Genomic DNA, 22,817 nt, shown 5'->3' with positions numbered 1-22,817 from the left:
GTGCGCAGTTGCCCCGCCGCCAGCCCCTCCCCCACCCAGCTCCGCCTCCCTCGAGCGCCCCCGTCCGGGCCGGGCGGAAGCGGGGTCCCCGCGCCTGGCGCGTTAGCGAAACACCCGCCCCTCGAGACACGGGCGGCAGCCGCGGTGCTTTGCCCGGCGTGCGGCAGCGTCCCCCCTCCCTCCCCGCCAGATGCCCCATCCCCACTGGGGGTGCAGTGAGCCCGCGTCTGCTGGGTCCGGCCCACGGCGGTGCTGGGTGCCTGCGGGTGGGCTCGGTAACGGTGTTTCCTGACATTCTTGCCCAGGATGGCTTCCGCTGAATGTGAAGCGTTGTCTCAAGACGAGCTCCGGAAAAGGCTTTATCAGACGTTTAAGAGCCGAGGTGTTTTGGACACACTTAAGGTGTGGTGCTTTGTTTGACAATAGTGTTGCATAGCGCTGGTCTCGTTCCGTGTTTCTCTGCGCCTATTGGGCACCGAAAACAATAGGCGTCAGTGAAATCCGTGATAGGCAAACCTTTTTTTTTTTTGTTATGTCGTACACGGAAATGCATATTTTGGCCCAAATCCTACAAGACGATCTTTGAGGAGCTTGGTGTGCAGGGAGCTCTGCCAGATGCAACAGGGCTTCACACAGGTGAAAATACCCAGCTGCACTGATCTGACATGTCTGGCATTGGAATTCCATTGTGCTATACATTTTATACACACAGAGTAAAACCAGGATCTGTCCCAAAGGACTTGCACTTTGAATAGATAACCAGGCAATGTATGGAAAAAATAAGTATTATTATTTCCATGGAATAGAAAAGGAACTGAGGTATGATAAGATTAAGTGTTTTGCCCAGTGATCACAATGGAAGCCTGTAGTTGAGCAGAGTTGAACCCAGCGTATCTTTCACTCCATTGTTTTGTGTCTTGTATTCTTGTCTCTTTACTTCCATTATGCTTTCACTTTCCTTATATTATACTTTTCTCTCAGTAGTCTTCTTCTTTCATAACTTGTACCATCCACCTTTTTTATTCTCAGACACTTCTGCATTCATATACTTTTACTACATTTACTTGACTCTGCAGGTGCATCTACACAGCAGGGCGTAACTCGAAATAAGTTACGCAAATTGAGTTAGGTCAATTGCGTAGCTTATTTCAAAATTGGGAGACTTTACACAGTACTTACTTTGAAATAGCGTGCTCTTCCTCCTACTTCCCTTACTCCTCGGATAATGAAGGTTACAGAAGTCAGAGTAAGAAGTCCTCCAGCTTGACAGTATTTCAACATTATTTTGAAATAATTGCCTGCTGTGTAGATGCAGACTACATTATTTCAAAATAATGTTGCTGTTAAGATGTACCCTGTGAGAGAGACCTAAGTAGTCCAGCTGCTTGGATCGTCCTCTCCCACCCATTAGCAAAAGGACTAGTGGTTTCTAGCAGTGTTCCCTCTAATTTTTTTATGTCCATCATGTGCAGAATGAATTTTGTAATGTGCACCAATATGGAGAGGATGTGTGGTGGGGGTGGGGCAATAGGATCGGAGTGTGGGAGGGTGCTCAGGATTGGGTGGTGAGAGCTCTGGCTGGGGGTGTGCCCCCTGGGGTGGAGATTGGGATGTAGTGTTTGCGGTGTGTGAGGGAGCTGCAGGCTGGGGCCAAGTGCTATGGAGTGTGCGAGCAGGCTCAGGACAGGAATTTCAGGTGGGGATGTGGGGTCTTAGCAGGAATTAGAGTGCAGGAGGGGGTTCGAGGTTGAGGTCTAAGAGGGAGTTAGGATAGTGGAGGGGGCTCAGTGCTGTGGCAGAGGATTGGGATGCAAGGCTCTTCCCTGGGTCAGCTCTTATTTGAGGGAGGAAGGGACAGGTGGCTCAGGGCTGCCCCACACTCATCTGCAAGCACTGCCTACTGACAGCTCCCATTGCCTGCGATTCCTGGTCATTGGGAGCTCCAGGGTCATGGCTCCATGGCAGAGCTGCTTCTCCCCCCTACACCGCCCATCAGGAGCAAAGCCCCTTTCTTAATCCAGTGCTGCTTCTGGGGCTGGAGGAGCGTGCCTCTGCCGCAGCTGTATGAGCTCCCTGCTGGCTCTGCTGGGGCTGAAAGAGCTGCTGTGGATGGCAGGGGGAAGGAGGGCAGTAAGAGGGAGAAGGTGTGCTCCCCTGGCCTCAGCAGGGAGCTGCCACACATGGTGGAGATGGGGGTCCCTCTCCTAGCTGTGGCAGCTCCATGCATGGCAGCCCTGCACCCCATGTGGGATTTATTAGGCAGCTGTGCAGCTTAGAGAGAACCATGGTATCTCTTTTTCTCTTCTCCTTTTGGAAAAGTGTCAGCATCTTCTTTGCCTGTTACTTTTGGATTGTGAATTTTTCAAATAAGGTGAAACTGAATATGCAGCAGTCAGGCCTGGTCTATACCTTCTAAACCTTAAGTTAACCTGGCAATATCAGGGCTGTGAAAAATTACATGCCCGCTGTGCTTATGTCACCCTAGTCCCCACTGTAGACGCAGATAGGTGAATGGAAGAATTCTTCCAGCAACCTAGCTACTGCCCTCTTCGGGGGGGGGGGGGGGGGGATAGATTTACTACAGTGATGGAAAAAACATGTCTGTTGCTTTAGTGATTGTCTAAACTACAGCAGCTTAGCTGCAATATAGCAGTTATAACAAATGCTTATACTGTAGTATGGATGTACCCTGAGGTAGTAGCAGGAAGAGAAGGTAAGATGAGAAAAGCAATTAAATTTAGTTTTAAAACTTAAATTGCATCTTTACAGAGGTTTGAGGATGATAGAAGAGTATGTCTTTTGGAAGAGAATAAACAGTTTATTTTAGCCCCATGTCTAATAATTATTGGAGTGGAAATTAAAGACCACCTAGACATTATTGAGGATAGACACGGAGTTGTGAGCCATTTTCCAAATTCTTTAAAAGCTAGCCTTAAATTAGAATTTGTTTGCTTATTTTGTTTCTTTACATCATACTTTTTAATTTAATATGCTGAATCTGTGTGGCTTTAGGAAACCAAATATTTCCAGCATTTTCTATTTCTGTTTTCACCAGACGCAACTCCGAAACCAGCTAATCCATGAATTGATGCATCCAATTTTAAGTGGAGAACTTAAACCACAACCAGTGTCCAGTGAAGGCAGTTCGTTGTTAATTGGAGCTTCCAATAGCCTGGTGGCAGATCACCTGCGCAGTTGTGGCTATGAATATTCACTTTCTGTTTTTTATCCAGAAAGTGGATTAGAAAAGGAGAAGGTGAGCTCTATAATCTACTATACAGGGCATATGTGAGATGATATTCATACAGGATTTCACATTTGTTAACTGATCCTTCCAATATCATTTTTAAAATTCTCCATTTGTGCAAAGGAAGAACCAAAGGTTTACCTAATTGTTTCAAGGCTTCTGAATTGCATATTAGTTTGAAACTCCTAGTCCAAATCACAGCTTTTGAGTGCCCAGATAAAAGGGTTCTACACTTAGGATAGTTAGTCTGCAATGTCTTCATTGACACTACAAGTGTTCCAGAGATGGTGAGTGTTCTGAAAGTCTGTATTTCAAAAGATAGCTTTGATTCAAATGGATAACTGGGAGATAGTCTTTTACATTGACAAGCCTTCATTGGAATGATCTTGAGGTGTGGAATTTGGCATTATATCCCAAGAGATATCCCTGACTGACATGTAGTTCACAGAGAGGAGCCCTGTTCCACCTTGGTTTTTGTATTTATGAAGTGGTAGATCAAATCTGTCTCAAGTGGAGCACATCCAAGGTTGATCTCTCTACCACAATAGAGAAGAATTACTTGTAATGTTCTTTACATTTTTACTTTTTTTGCCTTCTCTTTTTAAAAAGGTGTTTACTCTGCAAGATCTTCTACAGCTAATTAGGATCAGTCCAAAATCCAGTCTTTACAAATCATTGGTAATGTTTTTGATTCTGTAACTCTTATTTCAGGTATAATTTATGATTGAATATGCAGAGTAATAATCTAGTCTTTTTTTCCTTCTAGACTTCAGGAGCTAAAAAAGAGAACAAAAAAGGTATGACATTTACATACGAAGCATATAATGAGTCATCTATTTCCCTTAATAAGTCCCCTTTTTCCTTGATAGTTTAGTTTATGATAACAAATAAGCAATTGAAACTTACTTTGACTATACCTAGGTATTGAATACATTTGATTAAATGTTTGATTTTTGAAGGTAATTTATCATTAATTAGGATAGTGTCTTATGCGCCTGGTGGGGTTTTCCTAATTTGTGGCGTATATGACATATTAATGTTCAACTCCAAGCAAAACAATTACAAATTCCTGTATTACAAATAACAAATTTAACATTTACATTCTGATACATGTAAAACTTCCAGAGACTATAATATTTTTAAATATTGTAATGCTGGGGAATTCAGATGCTGTGTTTTATTTTTTACTCCCTTGAATTCATATAGTCTGCTTGGGCTAGCACCAAGACAAATTTTCATTTAATTTTTCTTTGTCTTATATAGTCCACAAATCTATATTTAGGTGCCTAAACAAAAGTGGCTTTTTTTTTCCTCAGAAACACCAAAAACCTGCAGCTCTTGTTGATTTTAGGTATTAGTGGTAATTTTAATCTGCTCCTTTAGTGTATGTCTACACTGCCGAGAAGATTGAAGCTGCTGCTGTCAATCTTTCAGGGTTCGAATTAGCTAATCTAATGAAGACATGCTAATTCGAACTGAGAGCAGCGGTCCGATTGATGCTGGTAGTTCTGCTTCGACGAGGAATAAGGGAAGTCGAAGGGAGAGTGTTCTCCCTTTGACTTCCTGCAGTGTGTACAGTGCCAAAAGTCAAGTTAAGGTACTTTGACTTCATCTACACAGTTAATGTAGCTGAAGTTGCATATCGTAATTCTACCTTATCCCATAGTGCAGACATACTCTTAGTGGGTTTGGTGGCAAAAGTAGCAGGAATGTTCAAGGTGAGCTTTTTTACTAATTGTAAATTTACTAATTTACTAATTTTACTAATTTACTCCTGCATCTTTAGTATTAATATAATTAAGAGTTTTTACGTTGATTTTTATTAAACGATTTCTTGTGTTCTTTGATGATGATTTTATCCTCACTATTTAGTTTTTTTTCTTTGTGTAGTAAAAGTTTTCTTTGCCTTCAAAAATTCATTTTGTTGTGGAAGAGAAAAATAAGTAACATACTGTATTTCTAAGGTTTTCTTATACAGATGCTAATGGAGTTGACAGAGCATCATCTTTATAAGGAGAGGCGCGACACAGAAACTCAGACAAACTCAATACCACCTTATAGAGAATCTCTTGGTAAATGGAGCTTTCATAAACTATTTTCCTCAGCTCAATACTGTATCCATTTAGCATTTCACCATGCCTGAAGTAATAATAGACACTAGAATGCATTCCTCTCTGGTATTCTAAAATAAACCAGGGAAAGTGAGACGACAAAAGTTCTGTGTTTTGGATCTTCAGTTCAAATCCTTTCCTGTGTATACTAATTCTGAAACAAATCCCTGTGTCTATCCTATACGTATTATTTTCAATATTATGTGCCTCAAATCGCATATGCCTAAATATTCAGTTTAAGAACATTCGTAATTAGATTTGTTTGCAAGATTTTTGAACATTTTTTGTTTTTTGAGGGCTGGTGGAAATACCAGTTAATTGAAAGTGAAACTTTTTACAGGAGCATATCATTTTTAAAGAAACTTTCCTTCAGATCCAGGATGGAATATCTGCCAAAACAAGAGACCCATTTCAGAATAGTCTATAACTCAGTAGTAAAAGTACTCACATGTGAGCCCCTGCATCTTTGACGTTTCATCTAAACGTCCTAACCGCTGGGCTGTTAGCTATTCTGATGTGTATGTATAAATCTTGTTTCTTTGTAAAAATATCTGAAGATCTCAGTTTTGCTATGATGTAGAACATATTTTATGAGATCTTAAAAATTTTTGTTGGACAAGAACCATTCATAATTATAATTAATTGCTTCCAATGCTAAACATTATATAGTACAGGCAGTTCCCGGGTTACGTACAAGATAGGGACTGTAGGTTTGTTCTTAAGTTGAATCTGTATGTAAGTCGGAACTGGCGTCCAGATTCAGCCGCTGCTGAAACTGATCAGTTTCAACAGTGGCTGAATCTGGACGCCAGTTCTGACTTACATACAGATTGAACTTAAGAACCCCAGGCATCCCCAAGTCAGCTGCTGCTGAAACTGATCAGCGGCTGATTCCAGGAAGCCCGGGGCAGGGGCTTCCTGTAGTCAGTCACTGGTCAGTTTCAGCAGCTGCTGACTTGGGGACACCTGGGGCAGAGCAGCTGGGGTGCTGCTGGGTTGGTCCAGTGGCGCCCAGAGCGGCGCTACGGGACCAACCGGCAGCGCCCCAGCTGCTGTACCACAGGCGTCCGGAGCAAAGCTGCGGAGCACGGGGGCAGCGGGACAGCCCAGACGCGCCGTGGCTATCCTGCTGCCCTCGGGCTCCGTGGCTTTGCTCTGCTTTGCTCCCCGTCCCCCTGGTCTGCAGACCGGGGGGACGGGGAGCAAAGCGGTGGAACACGCGGGCAGCGGGACAGCCCAGACACGCCGTGGCTATCCTGCTGCCCTCGGGCTCCGCGGCTTTGCTCTGCTCTGCTCCCCGTCCCCCAGGTCTGCAGACCAGGGGGAGGGGGAGCAGAGCAGAACAGAGCGGCGGAACGCGCGGCCAGCTGACAGCCCAGACGCGTCTGGGCTGTCAGCTGGCCGCGCGTTCTGCCGCTTTGCTTCCTCTCCCTGGTCTGCTGGAGACCAGGGAGAGGAAGTGCCCCGTTCGTAACTGCGGATCTGATATAAGTCGGATCCGTGTAACTCGGGGACTGCCTGTATACAACAGAAATTGAATACACTTGTAATTGCATTACTAAAAGTGGTCTAGTAGATTTGTTCATTGGAATACATGGCTATTGAAATTAGTTATACAATAAAATTAGCAGACATCTTTTCTTTGAAATCACAGCTTCATGTCTGCCATAGTAGTTGATGAGATTCTATTTTGAGGGGTAATGTGCAGCAGTTGCAGGGCCGGACGTATGTGCCATTTGTTTTTCAAGCTCCCTTATCTCATCTTATCCAGCTCCCCTCAGGTGCACACGTTCATTTGGAGACCAGTGAGAGATCCTACCCAGCTATACTGTTTGTTTAATTTAAATATCACCTCCAGTGTTCTGAGTTGGATCACATGCCATAATGTGAAGTACCTAACTGTGTTGTTTCTAATTATGTTGTTGTAGGTGTACATTTTTCAATCTTGAGTGACCATTTCTTTTCACTGCTTCCATGATAGCTTTACAGTAGAAGCTAGGCATCGGTAGTGAAAACCTACTAGGATCCCTAAAATTTTGGATAGGAGCAAGAGTGTTATTAAATGTAATATTTTTGTGTGATGGTACATTACATTACAGGCAGTCCCCGGGTTACATGGATCCGACTTACATCAGATCCCTACTTACAAACGGGGTGAGGCAACCCCACAGTAGCTGCTTCCCTCCAGCAGACCAGGGAAACGCGAAGCTAGCGCGCCCCCTTCCCCCCCCCCCCCCCAGCAAACTAGGGAGACGCGGAGCGGCTTTTCTCAGCTGACACCTCAGCTTGAGAATAAAGGACTGAGGGAAGTGAGGTGTGGGAGAATAAAACTGAGCTCTGGAGAAATGTTTGGCTAGAGTTTCCCCTACAATATGTACCAGTTCCGACTTACATACAAATTCAACTTAAGAATAAACTTACAGTCCCTATCTTGTACGTAACCCGGGGACTGCCTGTATTCTGTTATAGTTGAGAAACTTCAGCTGATTGATGAACAGTTTGCAGACATTTATCCGCAGCATCAGAAGTCTGAGTCTTTAGAAGTGAAACTCACTGAATATCGAAAAGAAATAGAGGAACAGCTTCAAGCAGAAATGTCTGAAAAGGTATAACCCAGAAATAAATGGTCATATTCATTGGGGGTGGGATGTATTCATTTTATTTTTCAAATTTGTAATGCTTCTCAAAACTTGAATCAGAAATGTGTTATGCCAATATATTATAAATGCAAAAACTGCATGTTCTCTGTTAGGGGTAAAGGCTGGGAAACAGAATCATGAGTCCACCCAGTTTAGGCTGAGTCAGTTTCGGCCCTTATTTATACACTATTTCAGACAATTAATGCCATTGTTGTATGTATATTTGTGTCAGATCAATAACAGACAAGATAGAATTTGTAAGTAAGTCCAAGTGACCGCAGTCTGGGCCATTTTCTAGGATAGTTGTTGCCCCTCTGATCCCTTTTTCTGGTTCTTCGGTTTCTGGTCTTGTGTTTCTCTAGTTTGGGCCTATGTTTATTTACGTCGTTTTTAGACTGGCTTCCACCTGCCAACCCGTGCTGCTGCCTCTGATAAAGAGGCAGCAGTGCAGGATGGCAGGGGACTCCCTGGAAGCGCACTGGCTGCTAGCTCCACTTCTCGGGACTATTAAATAGTCTTGTAACCACTAAAATTTGATGTGATTACATGACTCTTCAGTTACATGCTATCTAACATCCCTAGTTTTCTATCTGAATTAGTGGTAGAACTACTGAGGAATTTTTGTGTATAATTCCCCAATATAGACATGATCTTATTGTCACTAAAACGTTGGGCAAGTTTTTGTGTAGACAAATTTGTAATGGTTAACTTAAATTGGTGCAATCCTTTGTGTGAACAACCTTAAATTGGTTTAGAATAGGAATGTTAACTTGCAGGTAATCAGCTATTTGAGTAGTTGATGGAATTTCCAATAACTACTCGATTAGTCAATTAGGGGGGAACTGCCAGGCTCTTAATACATTTAAAAAGCAGCTGTGCAGCAGGGGGGACCGGGAGCAACCAAGGACAGCTGATTCCCTGCTTGTGCCAGGTCAGCCTCTATTCCTCTGCTTCCCCTGCTCCTCTGGAGATGGTGCTGGGGGAACTGACTTTTAAGCTAGCTCCTGCTCCCCACCGCTCCTCGGCGCTACTGGACCAACCCAGCAGCACCCCAGCTGCTCTGCCCCAGGCGTCCTGATTCAGCCACTGCTGAAACTGACCAGCAGCGGCTGAATCAGGACCTGGGGCAGAGCAGCTGGGGTGCTGCCGGGTTGGTCCAGTAGTGCCCAGAGCGGGTGCTGCAGGACCAATCCGCAGCGCCCCAGCTGCTCTGCTCCAGGGTCCAAAACAAAAGCCTGGTCTGCTGGGGGGGGGGGGGCACACTATCCGCGCGCCCCCCCCAGCAGACCAGGGACATGGGGAGCAGAGCAGCAGCGGCAGCGGGGTGCCGCGCCTCTGAGGCTTTGCTCTGGCAAAGTCTCAGAGGTGCAGGACCCCCCCCCCCACGGCTGCGGCTTCAGTCCCGGTGCCTGTTGTCTGCTGGGGACCGTCCCCAGCAGACCACAGGCACCGGGACTCAAGTGGCAGCAGCGGGCGGGTTCCCGCGCTTCTGAGGCTTTGCCAGAGTAAGAAATGGTGCCTCTTTTTTCCTACACATTCGAACAGACCTTACGTCTTCCATTTGTTTTCATACTGTTTTCCAATATTGCTCATAATTCCCTGGTAGAAGATGACTCCACTTTGTCTGGCCCACATCTGCTTTGTGTCCAAAAGATTGATTTCCAGTGCACCTGAGCTGTTAAAGGCAGGCTTGTTTCTGCCTTTGATCCCACTACCACACAAACTTGGGAATGAGGCAAAAATGGAGACCCAGTCAGAAGAGGAATTAGGGATTGTGGCATTGTTTATTTGCCAGTCAAGGTATGTCAGATTGGAGAGTGGGACATTTAGTTAACTGCCTTAGCTCATCTCTTGCTCTGTTCCCAGTTATGTCAATTTTCCCTGCTGTATGTACAGGAATGAATTTAAAAAAAAAAGATAGTTTAGGGAGGCTTTAAGCACAGAGAGCAGTGGTAATCCCTTTAGTGTAATATGCTCTGTATCAGTGGTCTCCAGTCTTTTTAAGCACAAGATGACTTTTTGAATGTCAGTCCAGGACCTACCTCAAACGCAAATATCCCTGCCACACCCCTTCTCTGAGGCCCCACACGCCTCACTCTGTGAAGATGGGGTACAAGGTAGGGGGACAGAGTGACATCAGTGCCCCCCTGCCTGTCTCCCCCAGTCTGCACAACAAGCAGGAGGCTCCCGGGGGTGGCTCTGGGCAGGAGCAGCTGAAATGCAGGCACTTGATAGCCTCCCAGCCAAACCAGTCAGGATCACCTGTCAGAGTCTCCCAAGATCTATCAGTAGATCCTGATCAAGTGGTTGGTGACCACTGCTCTATATCTGTTTTGCTTATGTCTAAGGTGCTATAATCTATATTTGTAATCCTAGATGGAAGGTGTAAATATATAAGGCATATCAATCATATGTACGTCAAAGGTACTTTTATCACAGAGATGCTTACATAAATTGACTAAAAAACGCCCACATTTAATTAGACATTTCTGTCTAGTTTGTCAAAGGGAATTTACTATGTTATGGTACTACGGTAATTTACAAGTGTAAATTAGCGATTTGCAAGTAAGTGCCTATATTTGAACATCTAACTTAACCTAAAAGAGAGGATTTTGTTTATCGTTTTTTTGTGATTGAGTAAGGGATATTTACTTTCTTTTTTCTCTTGGAACAGTTACAACATTTCAAAGAGGTTGAAATAGCAAAAATTAGAATGGAAGAGAAAGCACGATGCCAAAAAGAAATTTCTGATTTGCGTAGGGATTTTGAAAAGACAAACCACGCTAAGTCCGAGGCTCTGATTGCTCGTGAAAAGAATGCTATTGAAAGACTTCAAAAACATCAGGAGGTAATGTTTAAAAATAATAATTGGATCTATTCAGTACAAAGAGGTTCAGAGAGTTAATGAAATTAACCTTAGATATGTAGAGGAGCTACATTCAGATCCTACTGCATTATAAATGAAGAGTTCAATAGTGGCCCGTGGCAAGTAGATTACAACCCGGAAGAGCCGGTGCAGAGCGATCTGCTCATGCGCAGAACCGCGTGAAACAGCGCGGCTGGCGAGTGGGGCTCGCCGCCGCTTGGCGAGCCCTGGACATACCTTAATCTCACATTAGGAAAGCACCACTCAGATTGTCATGTTCAGGGATTTCAGGTCCTCTGTGACAATGGTAATGAGTATGGTATAAATATGTAAATAGACTGTAGTAGTAGCAGTGTTTCTGCTAAAGGCTGAAATATAACAACAGATATTGTTACGTGTATGAATCCCTATTCTCCTATTAGAGCAATGGTGGGCAACCTGTGGCCCATGAGGTTAATCTATGGGCAGGCTGCAAGACATTTTGCAGATGGAATTTGCTTTGGATCCTAGAGGGAAGGTGTAAATATGCAAGATACCAATCGTATAGGCTTCAGTGGGAACTGTGGGAAGCAGTGCGGACCACTGGTTTCCTTCCTGTTTTAGAGTAATGAGAATTCTTTTTTTTAATGGTAGTCTTCTGTAGCTGTTTTCTTTTCTATTTATTATGGATGTTACGGGTTTTTTGGTTTTTTTCGTTGTAGTTTTCAGAGTTGAAATTTAAAAAAAATAAAAATAAAATGGAACATAGTATTCATACTTGAAATTCACTATGTATCTCCAACAACAAAAGAAAGGCCAAAATGGTGTCTAATGTGGACCTGATTCTTGTAAAGCCTGACTGTTTGGGGTGATGCTTTCGGTGTAGCATGGACTCCAAATGCATCTACTACTTTTTTTCACCTTATAATAAATCATAGTAATAATTATGGTGCCTACTGGCCCCAGATGACATTGGGGTTCCATTGTGCTAAACATTGTACACACACAAGGTAATCAATATCTGTTTTATGCTTTTCTATTGTGTAACACCAATCCTAAAATGGATTTTCGAGCTAGGGATGTTAAAAATTGTTATATGTTTACCATGTATCTTCTAAAAATCTTAGCAATTATATGCACTGTGGGCTCTGCAGTATAAAGCTTAACTTGTGCTGTAGAGCCTGCAGCAAAGCTGGCTTAGTTCCTGGGGTGGAGGCTTCACTGCCGCAGTGAAGCCTCTTTCTCAGGAGCAGAGCTGGCAGCTCTTGCCTACTCTCCCACCTGCCCTTTTTTAATCACAGTGAGTAGTCCTGTGGCACTGTTTCATCACTTAACCAGTTAAACTTAATGTTTAACTGGTTAACTAATTAAACAGAATTTTAGATTCCTAGAAGTTATTGTTTGGTTTGGAGCACCTAGACTGGAGGGAACTGCTAATGGAACCAGTATTTTGAAGAAAATTTAGTTTTAAAGCAATTATGTAGAGTGCATTTTCTCTGCTAATTGTATATTTATTGGGAGCTTTAACAGTTTCTTTTTTTATTGCAGTGTTGTAGCTGTGCTGGTCCTGGGATAGGAGAGAGACAATGTAGGTGAAGTAATACCTTTTATTAGACCAATGCTTTGTGTAAGCTTGAATGCTTTTCTTTCTCACAAATGGAAGTTGGTCTAATAAAAGATTTTACCTCACCTATCTTGTATCTTAAATTGTTTTTGTTAATCAAGTTAAGATAGGGACAAAACTGCTTATACCTATACTTGCTTTTTCTCTTCCAGTTTTGGTATATTCTAAACTATGTATTTGTGTGTGGTAGTGTTATAAAGATTTTGTTTTATTATTATTTTGTGACTTTTGAATCTGTGCAGTGTACTAAAAGATAAATTTCCTGATAGAAAGTAATAACTTTCAAGGGTGTTAACCCTAAATAAAATAGAATAAAGGAAGCACCCTATTATTAGTACAAATTAGTTGTTACCTGTAACAGCACGCTATAAAAATAATATTTATCAGAATCAGATCAGTTTGGGAACAATGTCTGTAAATTTTTTTTCTAAGTTTTGTATTATTGTCTGCTATTGTTGACTGCTATTCTGTATCAATTTACTAGAAATTATTTTAATTTAAAGCTTAATGTAAAAATAAGTGTAAAAATAAAATGAATGTAAGTAATATTTTCCGTTCTAGATTGAAGCAAAGGAGGTTTATACTCAAAGACAAAGTCTGCTGAAAGATATTGAAATGATAAGAACTAGAGAGGCAGAACTGAAGCAAAGAATGGAAACTTTTGAACTGTGAGTCTAGGTCATTCTTTACTTCTGGTGTTGCTTTGTTTGTAACAGAATGTACCAAAATGCTATAATTTTTATGAAACTGAAATTTATTTACCTCTAAATTTGATGTGCTACATATGAGTAATATGGCATCTAGCAGCAGGGACATCCTGTGCTAAAAGGCCAATTCTGTTCTCAGCAAAAAAGCCTGGCATTACTTCAGAGAGATTAATGAACTGGACTTCTGATATGAACTCATTAACTTAAAACAGTGTGTAATCCCAACACCAACAAAGCAACTGTAGTGACAAATTTATATTCGTAATGTTGGTTTCACCCTGACATATGTGAGTAAATAGATTTAATGAAAACCTGTTTCTTCTGTAATTAATAAAATCCCAAACTAATTCTTGCCTTCTTTCCAGTGCTCTCTAATTTGTTAGTGTTTTGTGTTTCTGTATGCAAGAATGCAAGCTATTTTCCCACTAACAAAAGTTATTTTCTTGTCTAACCAGCAGAGGGTACTGGTAGAGTGGTGAGCTAAGTACCTTTTCTAAAACTGAGGAACTAAACAGCATCCTTCCTGTAATACTTTTTCAGCACTTGCCAGTCAAGTTGTTTATATAGTTGGTCAGTCTGTCTTTAACAGTACAGCTTAATATGTGTCACTTTTCAGTGTTCTTTGTGAATGCTTATGATAAATCTGAACATAATTTTAAATGCCTGAAGCCAACCCATCACACTGTTAACTTTCATAAATATGTGATAAAAAACCAGCAGAGAACTCTGGCATGTCATAAATATAATTACTTGGTGTCCATATATTTCTCATTATATCAGTGCTCAGAAACTTCAAGAAGAAAAAAATAAAGCTGTTGATGATGCACTTCGACGTCGGGAGACAGCTGTAAAGAACATTGAGGAGACTTACGACCAAAAGCTTAAGAATGAACTCCTAAAGTAATTTGTTTCTTTGTCTCTTTTATGTGAAATATTTATTCTCTATTGGAATAGAAAGTTAAAAATGCCATTGGAATTACTAATGAGAACTGTAAAAAAGGAAGAATTGAATATATAAGATCTAGATTATTTGTTATAATCAGTTTGTGACTTTATAAAATGTGGCAACTAGATTTCATAACCAAAAGAGGTTAAAACAGTTCTGCGTTCTAACAGATAAAATAATTCCATTATGGGCTCTTCTAGACTATATCCCTCTTTTGAAAGAGGGATGTAAATGAACTTGATCAAAAGTGCAAATGAGCAGGGATTTAAATATCCCATGCTTCATTTGCATAATCACGTCCCAGCAGTCTTTCGAAAAAGGGTATTTCGAAAGTGAAATCGCAGTCTAGACATGGTTCTTTCAAGGAAGAAAACCTTTTTTTGAAAGATCCTGTACTCCTGAAAAAATGAGTACAGAATCTTTTGAAAAGGGGTTGTTTTTCCCGGAAGAACTGTGTCTAGACTGCGGTTTCACTTTCGAAATACCCTTTTTCGAAAGACTGCTGGGACGTGATTATGCAAATGAAGCACGGGATATTTAAATCCCTGCTTAATTTACACTTTCGATCTGCCTAATTTACATCCCTCTTTCGAAAGAGGGATGCTGTCTAGACATAGCCTATATATAGTGATGTTCTTCTATACATAAGGCTATAGAATTTTAACAAATCAGACTTTCAGTCTCACTATCTGCGAAGAAATGACTTGAATCTATAGGGTTGCAGGACAGACAGATAGAAAATATCATTAGTGATCTTTTGATCAGTGCTGAAATAGTAATTTGAAGAACTAAAAGTGGGCTAGATGTACAAAACCAGTAAGGGAGTTTCAAGGCATGGGATGAGACACTTCTAAAAAAGGAAATGTAAAAGTTTTCTTTTTGAAATACTGGCTATTTGGTGCAGACTTGTACATGGCCAGCCTTCTCTGCTGCCCCCAACTCCCTGAAAACAAGAAAACCCTGTTCTTTAAAAGTTCTTTGTAAACCAACTTCTTTTCCTCTTTAAAAAATATCCTTCTCTGCCTGGCAAGATCCATCTTTCTCCCTCAGAAATTCATCTCGCTTTGCTCCAAAATCATCCATTTTTCCTTACCTCAAAACCATACCTCTTCAAAAAAATTTCCCGTCTTCCAGATTCAATAGTAAAAAATAGACCCCAAAAGTAAATCCATTTGCACCCCCAAAATAAAATCTCTACATTGAATTCTAAAAAAATTCCATTTTAACCACCACCTCCCAAAACTTCGTTTCTCTTTTTAGTCATTGGAACTGGAACTGGAAAGAGATTCACTGTTCTCCTGGACAAAGGCTGCAGCGTTTGCTTGGCCACACAGACTTCTCCCTTTTTTTGCTAGGCTGTGGTCACAATCTGATTTATGAGGAGTGCCACTTTGAAACCCGCAGGTGGCTTTTCAAAGGGACAGTCACTGCACAGCAGAGGTGGTGTTTTAAAGGAGTAGCTGTGGAGCCCATGGGTTCCCCACGGCATTTCCCCAGAACCCACGATCAGCTGGCTTTAGCAGTATGCAGTGTAGCATGGAGCCCAGGGTCAGCAGGGGACTCTGAGTCTCCCGCTGATCCTGAGCTTCATGACTTTGAAATGCACAAGAAACCCCGCTGGGGACTCTTGTACATTTCAAAGCAGGCACCCACGTGCAGCCCGGAGTCAGCGGGACTTCCCGCTGGCCCTGGGCTGTATGTGGAGTTCTGCATTCCTCCTTTGAAATGTACAAGAACCCCAGTAGAGACTCTTGTATATTTCAAAGGAGGAATGTAGAAGTGCCTATCGACTAGTCAGTTAACTGCATTTTAACATCCTAGAAGGAAGAAGGCCTGTATTTTTATTGCAGTTTTATTGTCTCTGTATTTTTATTGCAGTTTTCATTTTTGGTGGCCAGCAGGTAGGACAGGAATCTGAGGGAGAAGTGCGATATGTATGGAATAAGCTGTACCCCTTCTTGGGCTGTTGACAGTGGAAAGTGATGACACTAAGCCTGAGATGCTTTTGTTTGTTCTCTCTTTCTGATGTGAACAGTGATCCTCTGAGGCTTGCTGATTTGTGTTGTTGCAAAAAAGTGCTCTTGGAATGATGGCTCATGTCCACAGAAGGAAATGAATCAGCTCTCCAGGCAGGAGAAGGAAAACAGTTCACATTGCAAGCACTCTTTCTCTCAATGTTGAATGTATTCAAATTGTAGAGGAGAGGTGTAAAGCAATTGAGAATGAAGTGTCAGTTGAAACAGAGCGGCTTCTAATAATATGAACAGAGGATAGTTAGATGTGTGTCATTGAGTGACTAACCGTAAGCAAACATGTAATCCTCTGTGCCTTGTTTTACTTCTCTAGTAAATTGATAATTGATAATAAGGCCTAGTCTACACTGGGAGTTAGGCTGAACATAACCACATTAGGTCAGATTTCTAAACACTGAGTCTATACCATCAAGTCCATTCTGTCAACTTTAAAGGCCATTAAAGTTTGTTTTGGGTACTCCAGTTTCATGAGGAGTAACACTAAATTCAGCCTTGCATGGTTGACTTATGGTAGTGCTGTGAAAGTCAAAGTTCTTGGCCTGTGGTGACTCAGTGACTGCTTTGTCCAGAACTTTCAACTCTACTGCTCTCTAGGTGAATAGGAAATGCCCTGGGAAAATTTGAATTTCATTTCCTGTCTGGCCAGCGTGGAAAGCACACCTTGGAGCAAGTAGCACACCTGACCATGAGTTCCCACGGTCAGAGATGAGTACCAGCACAGAGTATGCAGGAGATCTTGGACCTCATGGGTGTGCGGGGAGAGGAATCTGTTCTCTTAGAACTGTGAACCAGCAAAAGAAACGCTGATGTCTCTGACAAGGTAGCTGAGGGCATGGAGGAGAGAGGATACAACTAGGACTGTGCCATGTGAAAACAAAAAAGCTGAGGTAGTCATACCAGAAGACAAAGAAGGCAAACAGATGGTCTGGATCATTGCTGCAAACATGCTGCTTCTATGAGCATGCGATCCTACGGTGGACCTGACCAGCTTCCCTAGCTAGTCTGTGGATTTCTACTAAGACACTCCTCTGGCAGCCTTGAGCAGTAGTGTGGAGGACAGCATGGATGAAGAAGAGGAGGGGAGTGATTAGCAGGTGAGCTAAGGATATCACCAACAACCAGGACCTTTTTATAACTTTGGAGACAATCCTCTCCTCCCGGGACATCTTGTAGCTGGGCACTGATGCTGGGGCGGGCAGTTCTGGTGAGTTCATGTTTTTTATCATGTTACATGTGGGTTAGGGCAATTGGGTGTAATCTGTGGGGGGGGGGAGCACTGTGCAGGGGGTCCTGGAACAGCTTGTTGACAAGTCTGGAGATGGAGCGGGAATCCTCCCTGAACAGCTTCATAAAGCTCTCATAGAGCAACTATTTAATCCTTATGAGGTTTCTGGGGAGGCCTGCCTTATTCTGTCCTCCACAGTAAAGCTACGTCTAGATTACAAGCCTCTTTCGAAAGAGAGCGTCTAGATTGCAACCACTTCTTTTGAAAAAGCGAGCTGCTTTTTCAAAAGCGAGCACCCAGGCAATCTGGATGCTCTCTTTCGAAAAAGCACTGCATTCAAGAATGCCTTTTTTCAAAAGAGCACTTTCGAAAAAAGGCGTTCTTCCTCGTAAAATGAGGTTTACCGAGGTTGCAAAAACCACCACGTTCTTTCGATTTAATTTCGAAAGAACGCAACGGCAGTCTAGATGCAGGGGAAGTTTTTTTGAGTAAAGGCCACTTTTTTTTTTTTTTTTTGAAAAAATCCTGTGGTCTAGACACACCTAGACACCTTTCCATACCAAGCCAGCAGTAAGTGATCTGGTGTCAGTGAAGCACAAAACATTGCAGAATAAGGTTTCTGGACACAGTCAATCAGCATCTGATCCCTATCACTCTATGTGATTCAGAAGATTGATGTCTTGCAGGGCAACCTGGATAAAGCAGGGGAAGCTATTAGTTGATCCATCTGCAGTAAATCTCCGTTTGCTCATCCCCAATGAAGCATGGTTTGAGCCTCTGCTCTGCCCTGCCCTCCCCCTGTGCCTGGGCCCCTTCTCCCCTTTCTGCCTGCATGCTCCCGTGGGAAGGGAAAGTTGCATTCTCCCAGCAAATGGGGAAGTGCCAAACATATGTGCACTACATAAGCCTCTGCCTTGCCACCATGCCCAGGCTCCTTTCCCCCTCACCTCCCGCAGGCTCAAGCCCTGGCCTATTGGTTACCATGCCTGCCACCTGACCAAGTCTAGCTGCTCCCCTAAGAACTCTGGTTTGTCTGCTGCATAGTGGCTGCTTAAGTGCATAACAATGGCCTTGTACATAACACATCCCTATTGTCTCTGGACAGACCTCTTTATGCTAACAGATTAGATTTTATGGTCTATAATGTATGTCCTGTAAAGTTTGCCCTTCACTTTTTGGTACAGTGGGAACAATAGCAGTCATGCTACACACTGCCCCATTTCTGCCAGCTGGCACAAATGTGCAGGCAAAAATGGACTAGGAATGACATATTCAGGGAGCAAATGCAGTCCGCCCACTGGGACAGGAAGCACGTAAGCGACTGGAGGAGTATGCTGCTGCTGGACATGAGAGCAGACCGTGAGGACAGGAGAGCATGCAGGGAGCCAGAAGTGAACAACCAGGAGAGAGTCTTGAAGACTACGGTGGATAGGATGATCCGCATGGCAGCCTTCCTGGACAGCTATGTGCCCAGGCATCCGCTCAAGCCTTTGCAGAACCATATTCGCTCCTCACCAAGTTCCATAGTCTCCTCTCCCAGGGACCATAGAATGCCTGAGAGGGGGAGAAGGAGGTTAAAAGCATCCTTGCACTCAACCCCCAGGAATGGGTCGCAAAGCAAAAGGCGGCTGTTCTCGCAGTTGTGATCACACCCTCCCCCCAGCTTTTGCCATGAACTCCTTTTCTGTCCCTGTTGTGTTCCCTAAATAAAATTGCATGATTTTCGAACAACAGTGTATTATTTGTGTTGAGAAGGGGGCTTTACAGGCAAGCCCTCTGAATGCAGGGGCATTATGTTAAGAGCAAGATGCATGACTCTCAAATCTTGCATGTCTTTCAAAGCCTCTCTGATTTGCAATGCCCCTCACTGTGCTCTCCTTATTGTCCTGGTGTCTGGCTGCTCATAAATAATAGCTAGGCGCTGTGCCTCAAAACCCACCCCCACGACATAGCTTTCCCCCTTACTCTCACAAATATTATGGAACATGCATCAGGCTGCCACTACAATGGGAATGTTGCTTTCGCTGAAGTTTAACCTAGTCAGTATGCTTTAAACACCCCAAACCACATTCTACCACCAACCTGCACTTGCTCAGCCAAAAATTGAACTGCTCCTTGCTGCAGTCCAGGCTGTTTGTGTACGGCTTCATAAGCCATTGGAGCAAGGGATAGGCTGGGTTGCCATGGATCGCTATCGGCATTTCAGTGTTTCTGATAATTTTGTGGTCTGGGAAGAAAGTTCTAGCTTGCAGCTTTCTGAATAGGCAAGAGTTCCTAAAGATGTGTGCATCATGTACCTTTCCTGACCGTCCTACTTTGGTGTTGGTGAAATGGCTCTTGTGATCCACCAGTGCCTGCAGCACCATCAAGAAGTGCCCCTTGTAATTCATGTGCTCTTTGGCAAGGTGGTCAAGTGCCAACATAGGGATACGCGTTCCATCTATTGCCCTACCACTTTTAGGAAACTCCATCGCGGCAAAGCCTCCGCTACGGTATCCATGTTTCCCAGAGTTACAACCCTCCATAGCAGAATGGTATTGATTGCCTTGGCTACTTGTATAACAAGAGCCCCCACTGTAGATTTCTCCACTCCTAATTGATTTTCAACTAACTGGTAGCTGTGTGGTGTAGCAAGCTTTCATAGGGCAATTGCCACTCATTTCTCCACTGTCAGAGCGGGTCTTATTCTGGTATTCTTGTACTTTAGGGTGAGGGAAAAGCATTTTGCAAACTTCCATGGAAGTGGCTTTATGCATGCAAAAGTTTTTACAGCCACTGCTGATCGTCCCATAGGTGCATCGTTGTGCAGTCCCACCAATCTGTTTGTCTCATGGCACCAGAGCTGGCGTTCCACTGTTACTAGGGGATCCAGAGCCAGAGGCTCTTGTCAGTTGCTCAACTCAAGTGCTTCGCAAAAGTGTGTGTTCATGGCCTCCCGAGATTCTTTGTTCCATTAGACCCTGGATATGTGCTGTATAAACTCCAGCATAAGGCTCACCATAGTTAATATGCTATCATGTGCCGAAAGTGTCCGTCTGCTTTGTACATTGGACAAACGTCTCAGACACTTCGCCAAAGGATCAATGCCCACAAAATAGATATTAGACAGGATCACAAAGAAAAAATAGTTTCTTGCCATTTCAACCAGAAAGGACACTGTCTCAACAACTTAATTACCTGCATCCTGCTTCAGAAGCCTTTTAAATCTGCACTTGAAAGGGAATCCTCTGAACTGTCATTCATGCTAAAATTTGACACTCTACGCATGGGTCTCAACAAAGACCCCAGTTATCTTACCCATTACAAAGATAGCTTCCCCAATTATCACCTCTAATACCATTAGCTCACAGACATTTACCTTTTCCCTCCCTCCCCCCGCATCTCCTTTCTGTTCTGAAATTTGATTTGTCCTTTTCATATGTGTTTTTTTTTTTAATTGTATCCTTTGATATATATGGTTGTGACTATTTTCTTCCACTGTTTGATCTGAGGAAGTGGGTCTGGCCCACGAAAGCTCATCATCTAATAAACCATCTTGTTAGTCTTTAAAGTGCTACATAGTTCTGTATTTTGTTTCAGCTACACCAGACTAACACGGCTACATTTCTATCATAGTTAATATGATTGTCATAATGCTTTGATGCTCAGTGGGCTCCATGATGGGTTCCATGCTTATTGCACAGATAACCAAGGCGAAAAGCGTGCAAAAAGACTGTTTGCTGTTGCTTTCAAGCGGGCATGGGGGAGGGAGGAGACGAATGCAGTATGGGAGACTGTCGATATATACCCAGAACTACCTGATGCACAGTTTTGGTCCCAGTGGGCATTGGGAGCATAACCCAGAATGCAAAGGAGCGTAGGAAATGTGGGATAGCTACCCACAGTGCATTGCTCTCAAAATCGATGGTAGCCACCCTACTGGGGATGGACTACTTAAACTGCTTCAAATTCTTGCACAGTGAGGACATGCATCTTCAACTTTACAAAATCATGTGCTAAAAAATTGACCTTAATAAATTCTTCCTTATCTCTGTATTGTAAAGGCTTTAAGTAACTAAATAAATACTACACAGAGCACTTACGTCATAAATAGATTTCAGTGGCTTTATTTGTTTAATGTTTGTAGAGCTCTTTCAGATCTTAACAGGGACAGTTTTTATTGGAGAATTCTTTTATTGAAGTTAATTTTATGTTCTATAATACACAGCTTGAGAAACGAATGTCTATACTTCTGAGCAAGTGCTTAAACTTTTCCACTCCTACTTATGTTTTACCAACAAAAGCTCTTGATCCTATATATTTGTTAGTTTTTAAGATGCCAAAGGACTACTCATTGTTTACAAATACAAAGTTTGCTTTAAAAGTCATCAAACACACATAGTACATAATCAGCAATATCCTAAATGTAGGTAAGTTACTATAGTGCCCAAAATATTCTAAGCACCGTACAAACACCTGGGAAAACTTTCTCTCCTCCTGAATATCTTAGTCTTTCTTCATTTGTTACAAAATTTATTTAGCTATCTATCAATAGCTCCAGGATCCTGTCTATAAATTTGGTATGCCACATTTAAATTAGAAGTATAAAAGTTAAGTACAGGTTGAACCTCTCTAAACCAGGACCCTCTGGTCCAGACCACAAATGTTTCAGGACCAGAGTGTCCCGATGGAGGGCTTGTGTCTGGGAGCTCTGTGGGCTGCCCGGCGGTGGGGCTGGCAGAGTAGGAAGGCTGGCAGCAGGGGGATGGCAACTGGGCCAAGGCTGTGACAATGGAAAGGGGGCCAGAAATAATCCCCCTTGGTTTGGTAAAATCCTTCATTAAGACAGTTAAGTCCCAAGGGTGCTGGACCAGGGAGGTTCGATTTGCATTAGAAAATGTGGAAGGAATAATTATAAAACCAACTTCTCTTCCCCCCCCCCCCCCCCAAAAAAAAAAAAGATACATACAGTTAATGGAACTCAGAATCAATACATTTCTGGTGTAGAAAATGGTTGACTTTGAATATAAAAGTTAGGAGACTCATATATAATTCAGTTTTAATTATATATCACATCACATTTTTGATAGTTGTATAGTTTGTTGTAACATACTGTAAAATATTTGAAAAATAATGAAGACTTAATGAAAATATTGACTGCATTTAGTACCATTAGTCTTTGAGTGCTGGGGATAAACTGTTCTTTTTTACCTGGAAATTATAATTTTGGTGATCAGCAAAGTGAGGACGTATTTATTTTTATATTCTTAATATTACAATCACAATTAGAGCCTCAGTAATCTGGACACTATAGAAGGATATATGAAGATGGGATAACTGCCTCCATATTCTTGAAATTTTAATTGAGCTATAATTCTCTGAAATGTTGAACACCCGCAGCTCCCATTGATTTCAATAGGATTTAAGGGCACTTAACATTTGCCAGATCAGGACCTGTATG

General features: G+C 42.5%; 1 protein-coding gene and 1 long non-coding RNA gene across 3 annotated transcripts in view; both read left to right on the top strand.

Annotated features, from left to right (window-relative positions):
- OFD1 (OFD1 centriole and centriolar satellite protein) overlaps positions 1–22,817 on the top strand; it is a 59,399-nt gene that overhangs the window by 112 nt on the left and 36,470 nt on the right. Inside the window, exons 2-10 of one of the 2 annotated variants that reach the window (XM_075914537.2) lie at positions 306–402; positions 3,056–3,256; positions 3,857–3,925; positions 4,014–4,044; positions 5,212–5,319; positions 7,828–7,964; positions 10,672–10,845; positions 13,028–13,134; positions 13,954–14,073. In XM_075914537.2, the coding sequence (XP_075770652.2) occupies positions 307–402; positions 3,056–3,256; positions 3,857–3,925; positions 4,014–4,044; positions 5,212–5,319; positions 7,828–7,964; positions 10,672–10,845; positions 13,028–13,134; positions 13,954–14,073 (1,043 nt within the window). In that variant the 5' untranslated portion in view covers position 306. Of the gene's footprint in view, positions 1–6; positions 403–3,055; positions 3,257–3,856; positions 3,926–4,013; positions 4,045–5,211; positions 5,320–7,827; positions 7,965–10,671; positions 10,846–13,027; positions 13,135–13,953; positions 14,074–22,817 lie in introns of those variants that run through there. The other variant, XM_075914547.2, reaches the window with a different exon arrangement.
- LOC142823537 (uncharacterized) lies at positions 14,500–21,888 on the top strand. The gene is made up of 2 exons (XR_012898727.2): positions 14,500–17,356; positions 18,562–21,888. It is a non-coding gene; the product is annotated as an uncharacterized LOC142823537 (long non-coding RNA).

Source organism: Pelodiscus sinensis, chromosome 1 (genome assembly GCF_052426305.1).
Source record: "Pelodiscus sinensis isolate ZL-2025 chromosome 1, ASM5242630v1, whole genome shotgun sequence".
Classification (NCBI taxonomy): domain Eukaryota; kingdom Metazoa; phylum Chordata; order Testudines; family Trionychidae; genus Pelodiscus; species Pelodiscus sinensis.
Note: the sequence above shows the minus strand (reverse complement) of the source record. Positions and strands in the feature narration are given on the sequence as shown.